This window comes from Engystomops pustulosus, chromosome 4 (genome assembly GCF_040894005.1).
Source record: "Engystomops pustulosus chromosome 4, aEngPut4.maternal, whole genome shotgun sequence".
NCBI classification, from domain to species: domain Eukaryota; kingdom Metazoa; phylum Chordata; class Amphibia; order Anura; family Leptodactylidae; genus Engystomops; species Engystomops pustulosus.
Window position 1 is genome coordinate 115,601,981 of NC_092414.1, and position 23,402 is coordinate 115,625,382.

General features: G+C 39.8%; 1 protein-coding gene across 2 annotated transcripts in view; it reads left to right on the plus strand.

The window, feature by feature from the left end:
• The window catches only part of REDIC1 (regulator of DNA class I crossover intermediates 1), a 48,247-nt gene extending 32,600 nt beyond the window's left edge, over positions 1-15,647 (plus strand). The window contains exons 5-6 of one of the 2 annotated variants that reach the window (XM_072150703.1): positions 9,264-9,325; positions 9,530-9,593. In XM_072150703.1, the coding sequence (XP_072006804.1) occupies positions 9,264-9,325; positions 9,530-9,537 (70 nt within the window). In that variant the 3' untranslated portion in view covers positions 9,538-9,593. Of the gene's footprint in view, positions 1-9,263; positions 9,326-9,529; positions 9,594-14,489 lie in introns of those variants that run through there. The other variant, XM_072150702.1, reaches the window with a different exon arrangement.
• Positions 15,648-23,402: the final 7,755 nt, after the last annotated feature.

The window sequence follows — 23,402 nt, forward strand, 5'->3', positions numbered from 1 at the left end:
TGTCTATCGTATTGTTCAGGGAGGCAGTCATCCGCACTAGAGAGTAGATCTCCTTTATTTGGACAAACAGGTCCAATTAAGATGGGGGAGCAGTTTGTTTCCAGGCCCTGGCAATCAAGCATTTGGTCAAAACACAGAGGTTCAGGAACAGTTTAGCTAAGTGCTTCCGCATGTTTGTTTGGGATAAATTAAGGAGATGTACGATGGGTTCTAGCTGTATCTTAGAACCAAGTTCTCCTGTCAGGGATTACACCTCCTTCCAGAAAGGGGTAATAAGTGGGCAGGTCCAGAATATATGGTATAATGTACGTACTTCTGCTAATAACCTCCAGTAGGTAGCTGGTATCGCAGGGTTAAGTGTGTGAAGTAGCTCTGGGGTATGGTACCAGTGCATAAGTACCTTGTATTGAGTCTCTTTGTAGGCAGTAGGCGGTTCTGTTCCATATAATCTGCCATGTATCAGGGGTAATTGTTCTATTAAGAGCTGACTCCCACTTTACCATACATTCCTGCAATGTGGAAAAGCGGACTACCACTATAGGCATATTATAGAGTCCTCTAGTTCTAGGGCTGCATACATTAAAGACCAATCTAGCCTGTCAAAGGTCTTCTCCGCATCTAGGCTGAGAAGCAATGCTGAACACTGCATTGACCCCTAGTCACATAAAAAATATCTTATCGGAATAGTCCCTGAGCATTTCTTTGGGTCTCCATGCCCTGAGTAATTATTAAAGTACGAATGAAACGCTGTTATTTGCTATTTAGCAATTTTTCTTTTTCGAAAATATATCTATTGTTACAAGCATTTTAGGCAAAACATAATCACCCAAGTGTGAAAGTCCATATAATCCAGCGTGAACTTCAGGGAAATGAGCTGAGCACACCATTTTGTTACTCCATTCATGAGGACGGCATCCAACACATCATGTGACGTTCCCACCACCAATATAAATACAGTGGTAAATATGCAAATTACTCTAAAAGACACAAAGATTTGGCAATGAAAAATTGTCTGATAAACGGCAGAGAAGCGGTACAATACATCAATGGCAATTAATATTCAAAGGTTTTTTATCAAATATTTAGAATATCAGTGTATGTACCTAAAGTAGCAAACTCCACCTAACTACATCATTTATAAAAGTTTACAAAAAGACACAAAAATCACAATTTTCATTTATTCCTTTTGGAGCGAGGGTCTCAAAGCGGAAAATGCAATACACTTCGCTCTGTAGAAATTTTTTAACTATGGAACTCTGATTAATCTCTTCCAGCACAGGCCACTGCAGCTGGGACACAATGGGGCTTATTTATTAAGGGTCCCGCGGCCGCGTTTCCGTTGGATATTCCGACGCTTTCGGGGATCACACTGCTGGGACAGGTATTTAGTAGGCAATTGTGTTGCACGCGATCGGATTTAGTCGCAATCGCGCTGGCTTACATGTGACACAAATTGGGGGGCGGGACGATCCGACAGATTTGGGCAGACCGCAGGATTTAACTTAAAAATTGTGTCGCAAGCAATGCACTTACATGCACCAGGAGGAAGATGGTGAACTCCGGCGGACCTGAGCGGGGAAGCGACACATGCAGGATATCGGGCGCAGGATCTTCTTGAATCGCGGCACAGTGCATTGTGCCCCATTACGTTTAGACCTGAAGAAATTTCTTTTGTTTTTCTTTATCTGTCAAGCTACTTTCTTTAGAAAAGAAAAACAAAAGAAATCTAATGAAACTACCGTGGCCCGTCATTTCTTCCAGTCCGGCGATAATGCACTCTGCCTCGATTCCCTAAGATCGCCCGATATCCTGCATGTGTCGCTTCCCCTCTCAGGTCCACCAGAGTTCGCTTTTATCTTCCTGGTGCATGTAGGTGCTTGATTTTGCGACACAATTTGAAAGTTAAATCCCACACTCAGTCCGAATCCGTCAGATCATTTAACGGCATGCCGCCCAATTTCTGTCGCATGAAAGCCGGCCCAGCTGCGCCAAAATCCAATCGCCTGCAACATAATCCCCTATTAAGTACCTGTCACAAAAACGTCAGAAAGTCAGTCTAAAGATTGTCCGTGGACCTTTAGTAAATAAGCCACAATGTGCCCCAGCTGCAGTGGGCTGTCCTGGAAGAGATCGAAGGGGTTAATCAGAGTTCCATAGTTAAAAAAATGCTACATGTTGTAGTTAGGTGGAGTTTTGTTTTCTTTTTTAGGTACATACACTGATATTCTAAATATTTGGTAGATAACCTTTGAATATAAATTGCCATTTATGTATACTACTGCTTCTTTGCTGTTTATCAGACAATTTTTAATTGCCAATTGTTTTTAAATTTTTGTGTCTTTTAGAGGAATTTGCTTATTGACCGCTGTTTTTATATTGGTGGTGGGATTCTCACTACGCAAGTCTGAAGAAGGGGCCATGTCACATGATGTACTGGATGCCGTCTTCCTTAATGGAGTAACTACGTGGTGTGCTCAGCCCTTTTCCCTCAAGTTCACGCTGGATTATATAGACTTTCACATTTGGGTGATTATGTTTTGCCTAAAATGCTTCTAACAATTGATATATTTTCAATAAAGAAAAATGACTAAATAGCAAATAACAGTGTGCTGAGCGTTTCATTCGTACTTTAAGGACTGCATTGACCACTTCCACACGGTCAATTGCTCTCCTTGTGTTGTCTGACAATATGTGAAGATCTTCAAGTCAGAATTAAGCAGTCCGATAGGCCGATGGTTACTACATCGGGTGGCATCTTCACCTGGCATGGGAATCAATGAGATATAGAAAGACAACATGTCTCGATGTGGTTGGACCCTATCCAGGAAGTAGTTGAATATGGGGAGCATATGAGCTGCAAGGTCATCCAGGAAGACCTTATAATACAGGTAGGTGAACCTGTCCGGTCCAGGAGACTTCCCTGATTGGAGGGCCCTCACCACCTCCTCCAAATCCTCTTCAGTAATGGGAGCATAGCCGCCGTCATGTCTGTCGGGGTGGGCAACTGACAAGAGGACAAGTATTCCCATAATAGCCGACTTCGAGTAGTCTCATCACAGGGGGAGACGGTATTTCGAGGGTGGTACCTAAGGTGTCTTTTATCGTCTCTCGTTGCCTAGAGCGAGCCAATAGTGCGTGAGCTTTGTTACCTTTCTCATAGAAACATTGCTTTGAGAACGGTAGCATTTTTTCGGTGTAGTCCCGCTGACGAGAGCGAGCAGCTATCAATGCTCTCAAGGTTGCTACCTTGGGGTGGGCCACCATCTTACTCTCTAACTCCTGTATTGCCGCTGCTTGTTTCAGTTAGTAGGCTGATGACGTTTTTTTAACTCTTGAGGACAGGGCCATGCACTCACCTCATGCAGTACCTTGTGGGCTTCCCACAAAGCCATTTCTGAGGAGATAGAGGGACCCTCCCTCGTGAAGGTATGCATCGCAGCCCTAAGGTCTTTAATAAGGGATTAATTTAGCCGCCTTCTTTACAGCTAAGTAGGCAATAGGGATCGAGGCTACCGAGACAGATGCATGGTCTGACCAAGATATTGACCCAACCTCTGCTGAGAGGAGGAGTCGCAATGATATTGTATTTCCGGGTGGAGATGGATGGGAGAAAAACGAGAAGGACTTGTTGCCCGGGTGTTCCGCCCTCCATAAATCAAACAAGGAATGTGACCTAATCAGTTTGCAGAATTCCCTTGCTATGCGCTCTAAGCGGTAGGGTAGGATAGGGACAGTCTATCCATAGTTGTTGAAAAGATCATATTGAAACCCCCCTTAATATTAACACTGCAATTTTTGTAATATACGTCTCAAAGGGAATCTTTCCAGAACCTCTGCATCAGGGGCCTCCGGGCCTACGTAGCTGAGATCTGGAGCGGGTTGTATCTCCGGAGCCCACTTGCGGCATTTGCGCTCTGCCTCAGTGCTTGGGGAGGGGCCAGGAGCCTTGGTGGGGAAGATGGCGCTGTCCCACGTGCTGACCTTGTGGAGCGTGTGAGGAACTGCTCCATGCTGCCACTCGTGACCGGAGGCCGGGACCAGTAGTAGATGTCGTGGGGCGTCCTCTGCCGACTTCTGCCCATCAGTGAGCCAGAGCCAGTGGAGGTATGCTAGTGTAGCTGTTTAGCAGGTGAGATGACGGAGCTGCAGGCTCACACGTCTGTCCTCATCCGTGCGCAGGCCACGTGCCGTGGCAGATATATTTATGAAAGCAACTAACAAGGAATTTTTCTATTTCTGCATCCTTGTTTGTTTTGATCAAACGCCATATTCATTGTTAAATCCTCATTCACCATAACCCCCCTAAAGTCATTTCCCCTTCCCACTGATGCCCTTTTTGCATTACCATTTTTTGCACCCCTTCTTTAACCTCTTCCGGACAAAGCCCTTTTAGGTATCAGGAAAAAGACCAATTTTTTAAAAAATTTGCCCTGTGTCATTTTAAGAGGTTATAAATTTGGAACCCTTTAACATAACTTCATAAGTAATTTTTATGAAAATAGCCAAAAACCTACATTTACAGGGACCTGCTCCACTTTCAAGTGACTTTAGGAGGCTTAAATAATAGTAAAACCCCATAAATTCACCCGTTATAGGAACTACACCCCTCAACTTATGAAAAAACAACTTTAAAAAGTTTGTTAACCCTTTAGGTGTTTCACAGGGCTTGAAGCAAAATGGAGTTGCAGTTTACAAACTACTTTTTTAGACAATACATTAATTTTGGATTAAAAAATGTAAACATTCACAAAATATTAAATAGCGAAAAAATCCTCAAAGTTTGATGCACAATTTATCCTGAATGTACCGATTTCCCATATTCGTCAGTGGGCTGCTAGGTATTCAATAGTTAATTCATGAGATTTAATTAACTCTTTTATAGAGCGACTTAAGAAAATCATTAATTCTGGTTTAGGTTTTTTTTTTTAATTGGTCATTCACTGTACCATATGTTAATTTTTCTGTTATGTTTTATTTTGTCCCAATTTGTCCCAATGAACAAGTAATAATTTAATCACTTGCTCAGTGTAATATACTGCAATACTAATGTCATTGTCAGACTATGCTGTTAGATCATGCTGAAAACAGACCCCAGTGCTGCAATAGAAATGATAAGCACCCCTGTGCCTGACGATTAAACAGCCGGGATTGCAACTCTTGTGATCCCAGCCGTTGCTGCGGAATCCCAGCTTTCACATACCGTGATGATAGCCCAGGCGATCACATCTAGGTGCGGTGACTACCCACACCTTATCACGTACAAGTATGTCAAGGTGTGGAAAGGGGTTAAAAATGCAAAACTTTTGTATTTTTCTGTATACAGAGCTTTTTAGCTTTTTTTTTTAACCCTCTGTAACAAATTGCTCGTACATTCCTGTGGTGGTATTTAATTTTCCATGCATGTACAGGGAAGCATAAAAAAAATTTCAGACTTTACAAAAAAATCCTTTGCTTTATTTTATTGTGTTTTTACGGCTTTCACTGTGCGCTACAAACAACATTTCTTTATTCTTTGAGTCAGTATAATTACTGGATACCAAATTTTAATATTTCTTTTTAAGTTTTGGTGGGTTTTAAAAGCTTAAACCCTTTTGTATGAAACAGATTTCATTTTGCCACTTTTTTCATCACTTTTTAGGGAGTTGTAAAATGACAAAAAAGTGGTGTTTCAGACATTTGGGCGCTGTTATGAGGTTTACTGCTAAAAATAACCAATTTTAATGGATTGATAGGTCACTTTTAGGAAAACGGGGGTTAATTTTTATATTTATTTATTTTTAAAAATAATTTAGACTACCTAGGGTACATCTAAATCTGATCAATCCTGCCATAAAACTGCCATTACACTGCCATAAAACACTATAGCAGTATATGGGACTTTTGAAAATGATCTTGTTACTCTGGCACATTGTAACATGCCAAATAAACATGTCAGGGGTAGGCATAGAACAAGTCTGTCTAACGACACGGAGAGCGTCCCTACAATTTTGCTTCAGTACGAGGTAATTACAGGACATGACCAGAATATATGCCAGAAATCAGCAGGTGCATGGTGACATCTAAGAGGCCTTGCCATTCTAACCTTCTTATGGAGTTTAAGAGGGGTTAAGTAGCTCTGATGAATGATATAATTGAGTCAGTTTATTGACGGCTAGTGATACTGACCGTTGTGACCTCAAGAATTCTGAGACTAGCTTGTCATGAATTGTCAGGAATTGGAGTCTATTAAATGAGTACAGGTAGTTATAGATAATCCCACCTGGGCCCTGAGATCTAACCATATGGTAGGATATGTGGGGAGTTGTTCAGGAAATTAAGAAATCAATGCATGTTATACAGGCGGTCCCCTACTTAAGGACACCCGACTTACAGACAACCCATAGTTACAGACGGACCCCTCCGCCCACTATGACCTCTGGTAAAGCTCTCTGGATGCTTTACTATAGTCCCAGACTGTAATGATCACCTGTAATGTGTCTGTAATGAAGCTTTATTGATAATCCTTGGTCCAATTACAGCAAAAATTCAGACAAACTTCAATTGTCATTGGGACAAAAGAAAAAAATGTGTCTAGAACTTCAATTATAAAATATACAGTTTCGACTTACATACAAATTCAACTTAAGAACAAACCTCCAGACCCTATCTTGTACGTAACCCGGGGACTGCCTGTAATTGAAGATATTTCTTAAAGTGGTGTTTGGGAATGTGAAACTGAACTGAGACTTGGTCAAAGCATGGCAGAATGGCATCCCTCCAGGTGCCCCCCAACCTGTAATTTTGATATTCTGTCAGGTGTATTGGTTAAGATAAGGTCCAGGAGTCTGCTCCCTCGTGTTGGGTCCCAGACTAATTGTGACAGGTAATTGTCTATTTTTATTGACCTGCAGGTTTCTGTACCCCCCCAGTCTATATTAGTGTACTTGAATTTCCCCATGATAAGTACTTCATCATGTATTGAGGTGCATCTAATTGACTTACCGGCAGTTTTTCAGCAGCATCTGTTACAGATAAAGGCTTCTAAGAAACCCCTACTTATATTTTATTATTCCCCCCAAAAGGGATTACATGCTCTTCACCGATGTAATCTTGAAGGACAGGCTTGAGGAAAGATTTCACATATAAGCAAATCCCTGCAGCTTTTTTTATTTATACGGTCATTTATGAAAAGACTGTAACTATCTTTATTAACAGCCTAGTCATAGGTATTGTACAGCCATGTATCACTTAAAACCCGCAATATCATATTTGCCCTACACCATTAAGAGATCTAGTTCCTTCTATTTTGTTTCTGAGGCTTGGAAACTTGGAAGACAACAATGCAAAAATGATAGATTTTTCCCACATCATGGTTTTATTTGGCAAGGTTAGTAAAACGTAAGAAAAAATGTATGGTATCGCCATGATTATTAGGCTATACGGTGAACACGAAAAAAAAAGGCAAAAAATCCAGTACAGAATTGATTCTTTTCTACTCCTGCCCTCAAAAAAAAAGTTCTTAAATTTTCAACAATAGGTGATGCCAACCCCAAAATGGTAACACAGGAAAAAGCATCTCATCCTGCAAAAAAAATGTCGTCACATTACCCCAATAACGAAAAAGTGAAAATTGTATAGCCTACAAAAGGGGCCTATGAGGAAACTAAAATCCTGGCAGCTGCAGGGCGCTCCTTTCCTTCCGCGCCTCGCTGTGCCCCCATAAAACAAGTAACGGCCACATGTGGGGGGTCTCTGTACTTGGGAAAATTTGCAGAACAAATTGTTTGGTGGGTTTTCTCTTTATCTTTTGGAAATGTGGCTAAATGAACGTATAACCGGCACAATTTGACCATTCTAAATTTCACCTCCATTTTGATTTCATTACTATGAAGATCTCAAGGGGTTAACAATCTTCCTAAAAGCTGTTTCTGATAGCTTGAGGGGTGCACATTTGAAAATGGGTTGATACATAGGGTTTTTTTATGCTAAATATGTAAAATTTCACTCAAAACTGTATTTATCCCCAAAATAGTCAATTCTGAAGATATGGAAAATCGCTATTCGATTTGTAAGCCCTGTGACATCAAAATAAATTATCCAGACATTTCAAAAATTATGAAAATGTAAAGTATACATATGGGAAATGTTATTCAGCAACTTATTTAGTGGGTAAATCTATCTGCCTGAAAACGCAATGATTTCAAATTTCGACAATGGCAAATTTAAAAAGAAATCATAATTTTTTCTTTTTTTTGTAAATAAACGCAAAACTTATTATCCAACATTTTCCACCAAAATGAAGTACAACTATCTCAGAATCGTTTTGATAAGTAACAGTGTTCAAAAGTTATAACCATGTAAAGCGACGCAAGTCAGAATCCAAAAAATCGGGCAGTGGGCACTGTGTGGAACTTCAGATCTTGTCACCATTTCACACATCCCGCGATAGGTGTGGTCACTTGGTGGTGGGCAGAGCTACACACCAATGGGGGCGCCATCATAGACAGAGGCTAAAAAGTTTGGGGAACGATTTTAATGATGGGAGGAGGCAAATTTCAGCTGGTACACCTGCGCTGCACTTTTCAACAAAGGTTTATTGTGCCTGTATCTGACAGCTTCCAGAAAGAAAAGCTAACGCTATCCACATTAAATGGATGGATTTTTCTAGCGAAATACACAACAAATATGGGTTCTGAAAATCTCTTGTTTTCTTATTTGTCCTGCCAGTTTTGTGGATCAGGTACTCCTGGTCATTCCTTTCTTGTACCATCATTGTCCTGTATTTGATTGGGATTCCAGGGAAATTCTTCAAATAAGACCCAGGTGTTTCTCCCCAGGACTCCCAGCTATATGACTGCCTTATAGATGTGCTTCCTCAAATGTCTCATCATCAGTTCATGTGTATCCCTTAAATATTCCAGAGACCCAGACCATGTCTGATTGTTTCAAGGAGGTTTTACCAAGAAGTATTTTTCTGGGCTGATGCATAGATTATCATCTTAATAAAATTATTGTAAAGAATAGCTTTATTAATTTTGACAAGTCTTCAGATGGACCCAAACTATCCTATATTTTGCTTTGTCCATCCACTGATTCCTGTGTTTTGCCAACTGCTACCGCCTGTTCATATCACAGGTACCATCCATCTGCCCTCTGCTACTGCTGGGCCAATGCATGGCTGGGGGCATATATGAAATACATCCTGGCAGAACAAATGAATAATTAGCAGCCCTGAGCTCCAGACAACGCGCTCCTGCATGCTTTTTATAAGTCTTTTTTATCAGGCGATCCCAGTATGTCAACATTAAAGAAGATGTGCCAAGATTCAAGATGAAAAGGACAAAAGGTGAGTATGCTCAATTTAGTTTTGCTTATAGTTAGTGGTAGATTTCCTTTAAATGGCAAGAAGGTGATTTTACAAAATACAAAGCATCACCAAAATTAAGCCGCAGAAAAAAGTTAGGATCATTAGAAGGTTGGAAAAAAGACAAATCAAACTATAAACATTCTTTTTGTTTTTAATGTTATTCAAAGCATTTTTTTTATTTAGTTCACTGACAAAAGCAGTAGAAGGCAGTGCTTTTGAAGACCCAAATAACTACATTACTGAGCAGGTAATTATACATTTTATTTGTAAACCGAGGAATATCCTCAATATGTACAAAATACGATATGCAAAACATCTAGGGACTAAAATGATTTATAATGCAGGTATATTCTGCCGTTTCCTTCTTGTAGATGAGGTGTTAGAGAAATAATTAACAATATTTTTAATATTTTTTTTGTTTATTATGCAAAGCGTTTTGAGGATGTTCTTAAGCAGTGTCGTACCATTTACATTGTATTGTAAAATGCAGAAAACCTATTATTTTAAAATTTTTTAACCGTTTTTATTCAAGTTTTCATGCAACTTAATGTGCCATACACCAACGGCCTACTTTGGCCCCAAATATATAAGCAATAATTACAGTTTGTAAATCTATGTCAGATCTATGCTCTTTTCCTGGATTGTTACGTGGGTGACAAAGATGTCCACTGCATTCTTCTCTCTTTCATACCCCTCCAGGGGAAGCAATTCTGGCAGTTAACTGACACACATATCAAACAGTTCTATTGATATGTGAATGAAAGAAAAGCACATAAGAAACTGGAAAACATAAACACACACTGAAAGCATCAACTCCGTCAGACCTTTTCCTCCTATTCTCCTAAATACCTACCCACCACGGGGTTTCCCCTTCTACTTCCATTCACCGAGGTATGGGCTAACTGTCCATGTCTCCCAGTTTTTTCTGAATAGGGAGAATCTTTAGGATTGTAGAGCTATTGCTTTCTCATACGCACAGTTTGTATTACCGTAACTTGTTTGAGAACCTCCTGGATTCCTGGACAATTCTTTATATTGTCTTGTGATAATTAGCTTTGTAGCCATAAGTATGTGAGCTGTTATTAGTCTTGCTTTTTGTGGTTTTGTCCCTATGCCCATAACAAGTAATGCAATTTCTGTTGTAGCTGGAATATTGGAATTGTTTAGCTTTGATATGACCTTTAACGCTTCTTGCCATAGCGGTTATATCTTTGGACATGCCTGTAGTTTATGGACTAGAGTTCCTTTTGTCCACATAGTCTCCAGCACCCCAGGGGTGTTAAGGGAAATATTTTATTTAATCTGGATTGGGTGAAATACCACCTCATATAGGTGTTGACCATAGCTTCTTGATGTGCTACACTTGTGTGAATTTGGTAAGGCTTTCTTCTGTAGTTATGTCTGAGAGATTTTGTAGACCTTTAGCTCGCCATTGCGAGAGATTAAGGTTAGGAATAATATATTCTAGGGATTCTTCTGGTATAAGTGACAATGGAAAGTTTGTCTTTTCTTGTAACGTTGATGTTAGAGTGTGCCAGGCTTTATCTGTCGCCTGTATAGTGAGCAGTTTTGTGAGTTGCAGATTAATTTTATCAAGAGGGGAGAAGTTATTATTATGAACCGTTCCATTTTGTGTCTGCTGTGCTATCCCACCAAATTCTGGACTGGTTAAGAATGGAAGCTAGGTAGTAATCTTTCATTTCTGGGACTCCCAGTCCTCCCAAATTTTTTGGTTTTGTTAGTATGTGGAGTGCTACTCTAGTATAGCGGTCCTGCCATACAAATTGTCTAAGCTGGTTATGAATTTCGATGAAAAAAGTGTTTGGTACAGGAATGGTTCTAAATATATACAGGTACTTTGGGAGTGCCATTATGTTAAAGGTTGCAATTCTTCCGCACCAGGACAGGATGAGCATCAGCGGGATGTAGTTATTGCGAAATAGATCTGCCGATGGGAATGATAGTTCTATCCCTAAGTATGTTATGTGATTCACCTGCCAGTCCAGTGCGTATGTCTCTTTTAAGATGTCTAACGTTGGTACAGGTATACCCATGGTCAGTATTTGTGATTTAAGCTTATTTACTTTGTAGAACAAGATTTCCCCAAAATCTACTAGTGTTTCAAATGCATAGTATAGTGATCTTTGCAGGCTGGTAAACATCAGGATGATGTAATCCGCAAAGAGTGAAATTTTATGTTGCTGATTGCTCACCTGTATTCCTGCAATTTCTGTGTCTTTTCCTATAGTTTATGCTAAAGGTTCTATGGAAAGCACAAAAATTATAGTGGAAAGGGGCCATCATTGCCGTGTGCCATTCCAGAGGGTGAACCTATGGGACAGCTTGCCATTCCTGAAGACTCTGGCTGATGGGTTTGAGTAAAGTGCTTTGATGGCCTAAAATATATGTCCTTCAATGGCAAATTTGCTTAGCACCCTAAATACATATACCCAGTTCACCCTGTCACATGCCTTTTCAGCGTCCAGTGTAAGGAAGGGAGTATGGTTTTTAGCCTGTTCGCCAGTATTTTACCATAGATTTTTACGTCCTCATTTAATAATGATATGGGGCGAAAATTGGTTGGCCTATCAAGAGTTTTCCCTGGATTCAGGAGGTTGATTATTAATGCTGAAAGGATTTCCTTCGCAAATTCTCCAAAATGTGCTGCTTGGTCATAGACTCTTTTTAGATTTGGGGTCAGTACCTTAGCATATTTTTTGTAGTATGCCTGGGGCTTTGTTGACTGGTAGATTTTTTTTTTGTCTTTTGAATTTCAGATTCTGATATGGGGTTTTAAAGTTAGTAAACTGTTCTTTTGGGACCTTTGAGAGATTTATTGTGTCTAAAAATTTTTGGATTCTGTCAGGTGAAGGAATGATAGTTGAACTATCCTCCCTTGAAAGGTGGCAAAAAAAAATCAGGTGTGTCACCTTGTGTTTGAAACATAAAGTTAGAGCGGCTCTGGATTACTTTGTCCACTTTGTGTCCTTGCTCTTTTTTTTTGCTGGACTGTCGGAGAGTAGGAGGCCTCTGGGGAGACTTGCTTTGAAGAGGCTGATGCAAGTGAGCTCACGTTTGACTGCACGATCAGGGGTGGCATACTGCATTCATCCTCTGTCTGGGCAGGAAATTGTGATGCCGAGGGGATTGCTTGCCTGGAGCCCGTGCTCCATCTATCTGGAACTTCAAAACAGGTAGGTGATCTGTTGTGGTTTAGTATTTGGGACACAGGTTTTTGAAAGGCAAAATCTCTCGTGCCAGATTTCCATGTGGGCCGCGGCCCCATCTTGGGAACGCATGCTGTCTTGTGTTCCGTCAGCTAGAAAGTAATGCCCGATCTCCTCTTGTTGGAGGTTGTAGGCATCGGGGCTTGATGTTTGCTTGGCATTTCACTCTTAAGTCACTGTATTTAACCCTGTACAGAGGTGTATGGGCCGAAGCTCTCTCCTCACGCGGCCACCTTACTCAGCTGCCAAACCACGCCCGTGAGGAAACCTATTATTAAAAGGGATTTAAAGAGAACCTACCAGGGCAATTTGGAACACTAAACCCACTACAAGTCTTTCCTGTTTGAGGTGTCTCCATGGCCCTAAATATGAAAATAAAAACCTAACCTCTATACTAATCTGGATATAGGTCCAATAAGGCACATCAGACCCATCTCTGCTGCTCCTGCATCTATGAAGTGATAGAATGAAGCCGGAGTAGTATACCCAGGTACCTATGGCACAGGTACAGTGATGCGGAGTCAGTGTGCAAGCACCAAGTGCTCCAGACCGATGTATGTATGTTTTTTTTACTGGGCACAGACGGAAAAGTTAAAAGGGTTGGCCACTTTAGCTCATGTTTTTTTTGTAATGTGTGCATGAGGAGGGGGCAGAATATTCTGTAATTTACCAATACACATCTGTTCTATTAGGCTTCCTTGATATGTAAAGTGAAGCCTCTTGTTTTTTTACTTCATCAACATTCCTGACATTCCTAAAATGGCTGCAGATGAAGGGTCATGTGATCTTCACTGTCCATGAGCAATCACCCTGCCAGGACCCCTACATATCAAGAAAGCGGTGCAGAACTTTGAATAGATGTACAGTATACAATAGAGGTACGGTAAATGACTGAATATCCCGTGGCCCACGCATTACAAAAGACAGGAGGTAAAATTACGCTAACTGGTGCTGTGGGACACTAAACCACTGGTTTAGTGTTCCAAAGTTACTCTGGCATGTGTCCTTTAACCCCTTAGTGACCACACATACTGATTTCTCTGTCGGTCACTAGGGGGCCTTTGGCTAGGCCGACATGTCAGGTGGACTATAGATCACTTTTTTTAATACAGCATTCAATTCAATGCTATAATAATGCAATATTCGATAGCCAACAGATAGGAAAAATAGGAACACTGTCTGCAGCCATGGAACTGCTTCATCCCCATTACTTAACCATAAAAAACCCAGTAAACAAAGTAAATAACATTAAAGCTAATGGTTTAAATCTGTTCAGGATCTATGTTCTATCTATCTATTTATCTATCTATATTTGTTTACATTAACTATATCCCTATTTTAAGAAACTGATTTACAAACTGGCATTTTTTCTATCCATCACTCATTGATTTCAGTATAAAGATCATAATGGAAAGGGTCATTCTATTATTGCATGTGTTATTTAAAATGGTAAAAATATAGTGCAGCAGCCACCATACAAAAATGCATGTATAAAGGATTCCTGCCTTACTGAACATAACTTATGACATGAAATTTACTTTGATGTCAATGGGATTTCTAACTGATGCTTTAAACTTCTTTCTTTTTTTAGCAGAGGGTAAAACTGTTTAAACTGTAGTGTGAACTGGGCTTTAGACTCGTAGCTGAATATAATTTTTTTTTAATCTCTTTTTTTCTTTGTGTTGGGATAAGGTTTTATTCAATAACATTTTGGATGGACCCCCATCTCATATTTTTTGGTCATTAGTATGGATAAACCATTAAAAAAACCAAATGTTCTCCTGTTTATTAGTGACATAGCTTAGGTTAGGTAACCTTTTGTTTTTTCCAATGTAATTTAATCTGTTTGGATGTTGCCATTGGTTTATTGTTCACAGTGTAAATAATATACACATGTATTTATAAATTATTTTCAGGATCATAATAACGAGAAGATTGATCTGGCGTCTTCTAGAAATGATCTTTACAGTGAAGCCCATAAGAAGAGACCAGAACTTGAACCGAGATCTAAAAATTGTTCATATGATAAATGTTCAGACATCAGTAGCATTTCATTGGCATCAGAAAATTTGACAAAATATAAAGGGAAGTCGCCATTGCTGCACAGTGCACCACATATATCTAACCCTCGATTGTTTGAGATCCAAGATGAAATGGCCCCAAATTTTCACAAATCAAGTCAAAGTGGAAAACGCGATGCTGCTGTTCAATGCAATCTTGAACAGGAAGGCAAGTTTTTAGGTCACTCTGATAACAATTAGACTAGCTAACAATGCTGTATCTGTGGAGGCCACTAGGAGGCAGAGTAGCCCACAACTTAATACAAGTCGGTAAAAGGCAGTATGAGAAATGCATGGATGATATTTAGTGCTGAATAGCTGCTTTTATTTCAGATACAGCTAACTCCTATATTAAGATACTGTGTAAATCAATTTAAGGAATATAATAAAATAACATTTATGGCCGTTATGTAGTAGAAGTATAGTGGTTCTTTTAGGATTTTTAATTATCACAGCAGTTATTAATTTTAATAAACCATGCTCACTTAGGGCCAGTTCACATGTCCATTAGGTGCTCAGTTATTGAAGTGGTTGAACACACAACACTGATGCCTGTCTTTCCATGACGCCTCTGTAAGGACCTGTACCTAGTCTGTGTGTTCAACCACTCCTGGTTTTGTCTCTCAGTATCAGAAGGAAGTAAATGAAGTCCACTTTCAGGGCATGGAACGCTTAGAATGTATATTGTTAGATTAGTTTTTAGGTATGCATATGTATTCTAATATATTTTAATAGATGTAACTATTATCTCTATTATCCATAGAGGAAACTCTTCAGATGCTGTGTCTTGTAGCTAACTAAGATGGTTGCACATTGCCACAAAGATTGCCTTTATTGTAGGCCAGATTCACTACATGTCTGTTCTTCTGATCTGTCATAAAATCTGATATATGGCAATTTCTCTCATGGATATAAACCAAAGACTTACATGTATTATCGATGGCAGAAAGAGTTTAAACAAAACGTAGCAATAAGACAATAATAAAATGATCCTGTTTTAACATTTTGCATACCTGTAGTTGTTAATTGCTTCCTATCGCATCAATGACAGCTTGTTGGCTTTAACCCCTTTGTAACCGATGGTCATTGGTTGCCTGAATGGCCAGGTCAAATTTTCAGTTATACGCTGCTTTAACCCATTATTGACCAGGCCCTTTTCTTTTTTGTTTTTATTTTTCACTCCCTACTGTGTGAGGGTTTGTTTTCTGCATAACAAATTGCACATCATAAAAAAATTTATTTGCACCATTTTCTTGTGGGTTTGGATTTTACGGTTTTCACAAGTCTCCTTTATTCTTTGGGGTGGTACTATCATTGGGACACCAAATTTATATAGGTTTTATTATGTTTTCATACCTTTACAAAAATTAAAAAACCTCCTGTACAAAGAAATATTGTGGCATCTTCTGGTGCTAATAACTTTTTTTATACTTCAGTGTATGGTGCTCTGTGTGATTAATTTTTTGCAAGATAATATAACGTTTTCAGTGCTACCATGAAATGGCTAAAAAGTGGCATTCCTAACTTAGAACACTCTTTTTCATTATGGGGTTAAATGCCGGGAATAAGCGCTATTATATTTTGATTGTTTGGACATTTTTGGACGTGGCAATATATAACATGTACAGTATTAGTAGTAATAGTATTTCACTATTTTTCAGACCCCAGGGTACGTTAACCGTAGGTTGTCTGATTGATGCTACCATACTACATACAGTATGGCAGTATATGTGTAAAATTTTCTTAATAATGTGTCCATTCTGGCTAATAAAAAATTAAGATTAAATTACAGGGAGACTGGACTGGGAGATGAGTACTAATCATTTACAGTACCATCAATGATTCTGATGGTAAATGTCCATTAACTCTATCCCAATTGCCCACTGTCTTTTGAGGCTTTGCAGGTCCCAAGTCTGCAGCCATATAATACAATGTGGCAGTATATGGGGATTTTCCTTCTCATTCATTACAAGGTGCAAATTGCACATTGTAATAAATGGGTTAAAAGAAGACCCAAGTCTGTCATAGCAACCGATCGCCGCCCCCTGATGACGTCACGAGGTGTGCCGATCCTCACCAAGCCACCGCCTGATCGCGGGTATTACTGGTAAGTGCTTACTGCAATAGACTTACTGCAAAGACTTACCAGCTATGGAGAGGGCTCAGCCTGTGAGGGGGTCAACAATGTGAAGTAAAGGCTTTTAAACCATTATGTCTGAACATTCATTTTGAAAAATGCCTGGTCTACCCCTATCCCTATCAGGTGTTTTTGGAAATTTTGTTGTGTTATTGCCCAGAACCTACTTAAGGACACCCGACTTACAGACGACCCCTAGTTAAAGATGGACCACTTTACCCACTGTGACCTCTGGTGAAGCTCTCTGGATGCTTTACAATAGTCCCAGACTGCAATGAACAGCTGTAAGGTGTCTGTAATGATGTTTTATTGATAATCCCATTAAAGCAAAAAATGTTAAAACTCCAATTGTCACTGGGGCAAAAAAAATGTTGTCTGAAGCTACAATTATAAAATATACAGTTCCGACTTGCATACAAATTCAACTTAAGAACAAACCCAGGAAACCTATCTTGTACATAACCCCGGGAACTGCCTGTATTATATATTAAAACCCAACAAACCACATATTTTCTGAAAGTAGAAACTTTTAACATTTCATTGAGAGCTTTGAAAAAATTATTTTTGGTGTAATTTATAGACCCCCTAACATCTCTGAGGAAATAGAGGGTCACCTATATAAACAGATGGAGCGGGCTGCACAGGGGGGGGGACCGTAGTCATAATGGGAGACTTTAACTTTCCAAATATAAATTGGGGTCAGGGCTCTTCTTCATCTGTGAAGGGGAGACATTTTATCAACTTTCTGCAGGATAATTTTATGGTGCAGCTTGTAGAAGATCCCATAAAAAGTGACGCATTGTTGGACCTTGTGATTTCTAACAATGAGGAGATTGTCCAAAATGTCAGTACCTGGTAACCCCTTGGGAACAGCGATCATAATATAATTATTTTCCTCTTAAACTTTAAAAAGCAGAAACAGGTGGGAAAATCAAAAACATTGAATTTTAAGAGGGCTAATTTCCAAAAATTCAGGGCTGCAATACAGGATATAGACTGGGATCAGATACTGTCACATGGTGATACTAATGTTAAATGGGAGAAATTCAAATCTATCCTGGGTTTTTATACTTCTAAATTTATTCCAATAGGTAACAAGTATAGACGGGCTAGATTACACCCCGCGTGGCTTACAGCTACAGTTAAAAGGGCAATTAATGAGACAAAGAGGGCATTTAAAAAATATAAATCTGACGGATCACCTGAGGCTTTCAATACTTACAAAAAACTTACCAAAATCTGTAAAAAGGAAATCAAATCAGCCAAAATACAAAATGAAAGACAGGTGGCTAAAGATAACAAAACAAATCCCAAGAATTTTTTTAGGTATATCAATGCAAAAAAAAAAAAAAAAAAAAAAAAAGGGTCAGAACAGGTTGGACCCCTTTATTCTGAAAATGGGGCATCGGTGACTGGAGACCAAGAGAAGGTGGAGATACTTAATAGGTTTTTTAGCTCTGTTTATACAATAGAAGAAAGAACTTCTGACGTGGGTGGTGCCAGTGCGGGTCATGCACCCTGTAATATACTAGACTGGCTGAATGTAGACATGATCCAATCTAAGCTCAATAAAATCAATGTGTACAAGGCTCCTGGTCCAGATGGGTTACACCCCAGAGTTCTTAGAGAACTCAGTTCTGTTATTGCTGTACCGCTGTCTAAAATCTTCAGGGATTCGGTTATGTCTGGTGTGGTGCCAAGTGACTGGCGCAAGGCAAATGTGGTGCCAATATATAAAAAGGGCTCTAGAACTTCGCCAGGCAATTACAGGCCTGTAAGCTTAACTTCCATTGTGGGGAAATTATTGGAAGGGTTAGTAAAAGACTATATACTGGAGTATGTGACATCAAATAGAATAATAAGTGATAGCCAGCATGGGTTTACTAAGAATAGAAGTTGTCAAACTAACCTTATCTGCTTCTATGAAGAGGTGAGCAGGTGCCTGGATGGAGGAGCAGCTGTGGATATTGTGTTCTTGGACTTTGCAAAGGCATTTGACATTGTCCCTCATAGACGCCTGTTGGGTAAAATTAGGGCTATTGGTTTGGCAGAAATCATTTGCAATTGGATTGAAAACTGGCTGAAGGATCGTATTCAGAGAGTTGTGGTCAATGATTCCTACTCGGAATGGTCACCAGTTATCAGTGGTGTACCCCAGACCACTACTATTTAATATATTTATTAATGATATAGAGGTAGGAATTAATAGCACTGTGTCTATTTTTGCAGATGACACCAAACTGTGTAGTGTAATACAGTCTATGGAGGATGCTCATAGGAGTAAATCTGGGAGAGTCCCTTGTTGAGAAGGACCTGGGGGTACTAGTAGATCATAAATTGAATAACAGCATGCAATGTCAATCAGCTGCCTCTAAAGCCAGTAGGATCTTGTCATGTATCAAAAGTGGAATGGACTCTCGTGATAGGGATGTAATATTACCACTATACAAGGCACTGGTTCAGCCTCACCTGTAATATGCCGTCCAGTTCTGGGCACCGGCCCATAAAAAGGATGCCCTGGAGCTGGAGAGGGTTCAACGTGGAGCCACAAAAATGATAAGGGGTATGGAGGGTCTTAGTTCTGAGGAAAGATTAAAACAACTAGATTTATTTAGTCTGGAAAAGAGACGACTACGAGGTGACATGATTAATTTATATAAATATATGAATGGTCCATACAAAAATTATGGTGGTAAGTTGTTTCAGATTAAATCAAATCAAAAGACGAGAGGGCACTGTCTCCGTCTGGAGAAATTAAGGTTTAATCAACAGAGGCGACAGGGCTTTTTTACTATGAGAACTGTCAATCTGTGGAATAGCCTGCCTCAGGCGCTGGTCACAGCAGGGACAGCGGAGAGCTTCAAGAAGGGTCTAGATGCCTTTTTACACCTAAATAACATTGATTGTTATGTTATATAGAATTGTTTCCCCTAAATCCCTTCCCCATCCAATCCCTTCCCTTCCTTGGTTGAACTTGATGGACAAGTGTCTTTTTTCAACCGTATAAACTATGAAAATATGAAGTTGAGGTGAGTTTATAGTGTAAAATGTTATTTTAAAAATGTATAAACATTGACAGCAAAAAACATGCCCAGAACAAATGATTTGCTTCCCACATCCTAAATGTAATAGATGAACATGTGCCGACTTCATAGAGACGTCATATGTTCACATAAATAATTCACCATAATTTAATAAAACTGAAATAACCAAAAAACTGCTTTTCAGCTAAAATGTTTTAATTTGTGCATTTCCATTTTTACTCCCTATGTTCAAACATCCATAACTTTAGTTTTCTGTGCATAGAGCTGTTTAAAGGCTTGTCATCTGCATTGCAAATTGTACTTCCAAGTGATGGGATTCAATATTCCAACGCATTTGTGCCATTTGCTTGTGAACTTTGTTTTAACAGCTATTAATTCATGATATAAAGGCCATGTCTCATTTATTCTTTGGGTTGGAACGATCATAATGATACCAAATTTATTTAGTAGAAAAGAAGCGTCACACGTCACCCCAAGTGTCTTTATTATAAAACAGACCTGTAATTACCATATATACTTGAGTATAAGCCGACCCGAGTATAAGCCGAGACCCCTAATTTCAACACAAAAAACTGGGAAAACCTATTGACTCGAGTTTAAGCCGAGGGTGGTCACAGCCTCCCAGTATATAGCCAGCAAGACCCCTGTAGTGTATAGCCTGCCAGACCCTGTAGTGTATAGCCTGCCAGCCCCCTGTAGTATACAGCCTGCCCAGCCCCTGTAGTATATAGCCTGCCCAGTCGGTCTTCGATGCTCCGGTGCTGCTTCGGGTCCTTTGGTCCTCTTCGGATTCTTCCGCTCCTTTTCGGGTCTTTGCAATCGACCGGCACACAGAATTACGTCAGCTGCTTGCCAACGTCATTGTTTGTGAGCCGCCGGCATCGCAAGGGGGACCCGAAGGACCCGTGGCGGCACCGGAGCATCGAATCAAGCATAGACCTACAGGTGACGTCGGAAAGGTGAGTTTTGACTATTTTTTTTCTTGACTCGAATATAAGCCGAGTTAGGGTTTTTGAGAACAAATTTTGTGCTCAAAAACTAGTTTTATACTCGACTATATATGGTATATTAATTATACACCCATCTATGGAATGCACTGACAACTAGAACTCTTTCTTTGCTATAAATTCCCATACACTCCGTATAGAATTTATTTTCACATATACTATGTGGGATTTGTGATTTATGTTACATGCAGATTATAGGATATGGACATACAGATTTTGGAATTTATATTTCATACGGGTTACGTACAAGATAGGGTCTGTAGGTTTGTTCTTAAGTCGAAACTGTAGATTTTATAATTTAATTTTTTTTTTTTTTCGCCCCAGTGGCAATTGGAGTTTCAAAATATTTTGCTGTAATTGGACCCAGGATTATCTATAATGCTTAATTACAGACACTTTTAAGCTGATTATTGCAGTCTGGGACTATAGTAAAGCATTCAGAGAGCTTCACAGAGAGCAGAGGGGTCCGTCTGTACCTATGGGTCATCTGTAAGTCGGGTGTCCTTAAGTAGGGGACTGCCTATATACTGTAGTACTTCTATCTTTTGTATTCCACATCATTGGCTTCCTAGGTGTCATACTTTCACTAGTCTCCGGTGTTATGATACAGGTCATTCCGCTGCCAAGGTGATAATGCAAGACACAGTCCGAGCCCGGGGTGACAGCACTGGAAAGAACACTGGAACTCATGGCAGCAATACAGGAGCTGGAACACGGATCAAGAACAGACGGAAATAGGAACACAGGAGCAGGAACGGAACAAGGGAAACACTCCGGAGCACTGGAACGCAGGAGGGCTTTCATTTCACAGGAAATGGCTTGAAGATCCGGCGGGGAATGATGGGAGCCACCGGGTTAAATAGACCCGGAAGAGATCAGCGCCAATCACCTGTGCGCTGGGAATGCGTGCGGGGCCTAGGCCAGATGGGAGCGTGGAGAGGTAAGTTTGGAGCCGGCGCAGCGCCATGGAGAGGGGCACGGGTGTGCCTGCGATCCGTGACACAGATTGCGGTGGCACCCATGACAATTTTAACATTTCAATACAGAAAGTTTAGATTTTTTTTACGGAGTGGGGACCTAAAATCATTTCAACTCGTCTATACCAAATTTATGTCGGTTTTATTATGTTTTAATAGGTTTTTAAACATTTAAAACCTTTTGGTAAAGGAAATAAAATATTTTTCACCATATTCTGATGGTAATAACTTTTTAATCATTTGGTGTACGGACTAATGTTAGGTCTCATTTTTTGCGGTATGTGATGAGTTTTTATTTCAAATTTAATTTATTGTTAAATGGCAATAAAGTGGCGTCGGGACATTCGGGTGCCATTTTCTGTTAAGGGAATAACCTTTTTATATTTTGATATACCAAACATTTTGGAACATGGCAATTCCCGACATGTTTAGGATTTTTTTTTTTTAGACCAGTTTTACGGGGTTGATTTGAGGTTTTATGGGTTTTCTTTTACTTTTTAAAAAACATTTTTAAACTTTACATTTTTTTACTGTATTTAAAGACCCCATAGAGTACATTAACCCTAAAAAATCTGATTCTTTCTGCAATATACTGCAATACTACTGCAATGCAGTAGATGGCAACATTGCAGCTGATGTGTCACAGCCTATAATACAAATTATGTGACCGATCTCTCATAATAACTGGTCCTGGAGTCTCATTCAGACTCCAGGCTGTCATAGAAACGGATCGATGCTCCCCAATGAAGTCACAAGGAGTGGTGATTATCCCAAGAAGGCAGTGCCCACATGTAGCCTCTGCCTGGGACACCTCTTCATACATCCTTAACAGTTCAATGACATAGAGATACTTTGTGGAGCCTTAGAGTGTTAATATACACAACCACTTTCATGCAACTTTGCAGCAGGCTGTGATAAAATTCAAAAATTACATGAAAATTAAAAATTTTCACTAGAATATATAGACAAAACCAGACTATTTATACAAAGAAAATGTTATTTCCTAAAGCCATTAAAATATGAGGAGCTCACACATACCCCACATATGTATAATCCCCAAAATATGCAGCAAAGGGAACATTAAATCCACAGTGTGCATATATATATCTATAATATTATTGTACAGTCGGTAACCCAAATAAAAAAAATACATACCCAGCTAATGAGATAACAAAGGTCACTTTTAGATGGGTGTAATATGTGCAGTATTGTATTAGCAGTGCAATAACGGAAACGTCTGCCGTTTTTAAGAACTTGAGTAGGAACACTAGAACACATATATTAACCCCTTTCCACATCTTGACGTGATTCTACATCATAGGATGCGGGTCGTTCCCGCACCTTGACGTAAATTCACGTCATGGTGATCGCCCGGGCTCAAAAGCTGAGCCTGTGCGATCGCCGTGGGATCCCGGCGGTACGCGGTAGTCGGGATCCAGCAGTTACAGCCGGGATCACGATAGTCGCAATCCCAGCTGTTTAACCCTATAGACGGCGTGATCATAGTGACCGCGGCGTCCATGGTGCATCGGCGCGGCGATCGGCACCCTTCTTGCCCTGTCGCTCGTTACCATGGTAACCCTGAGGTCCGATAATGACCCCAG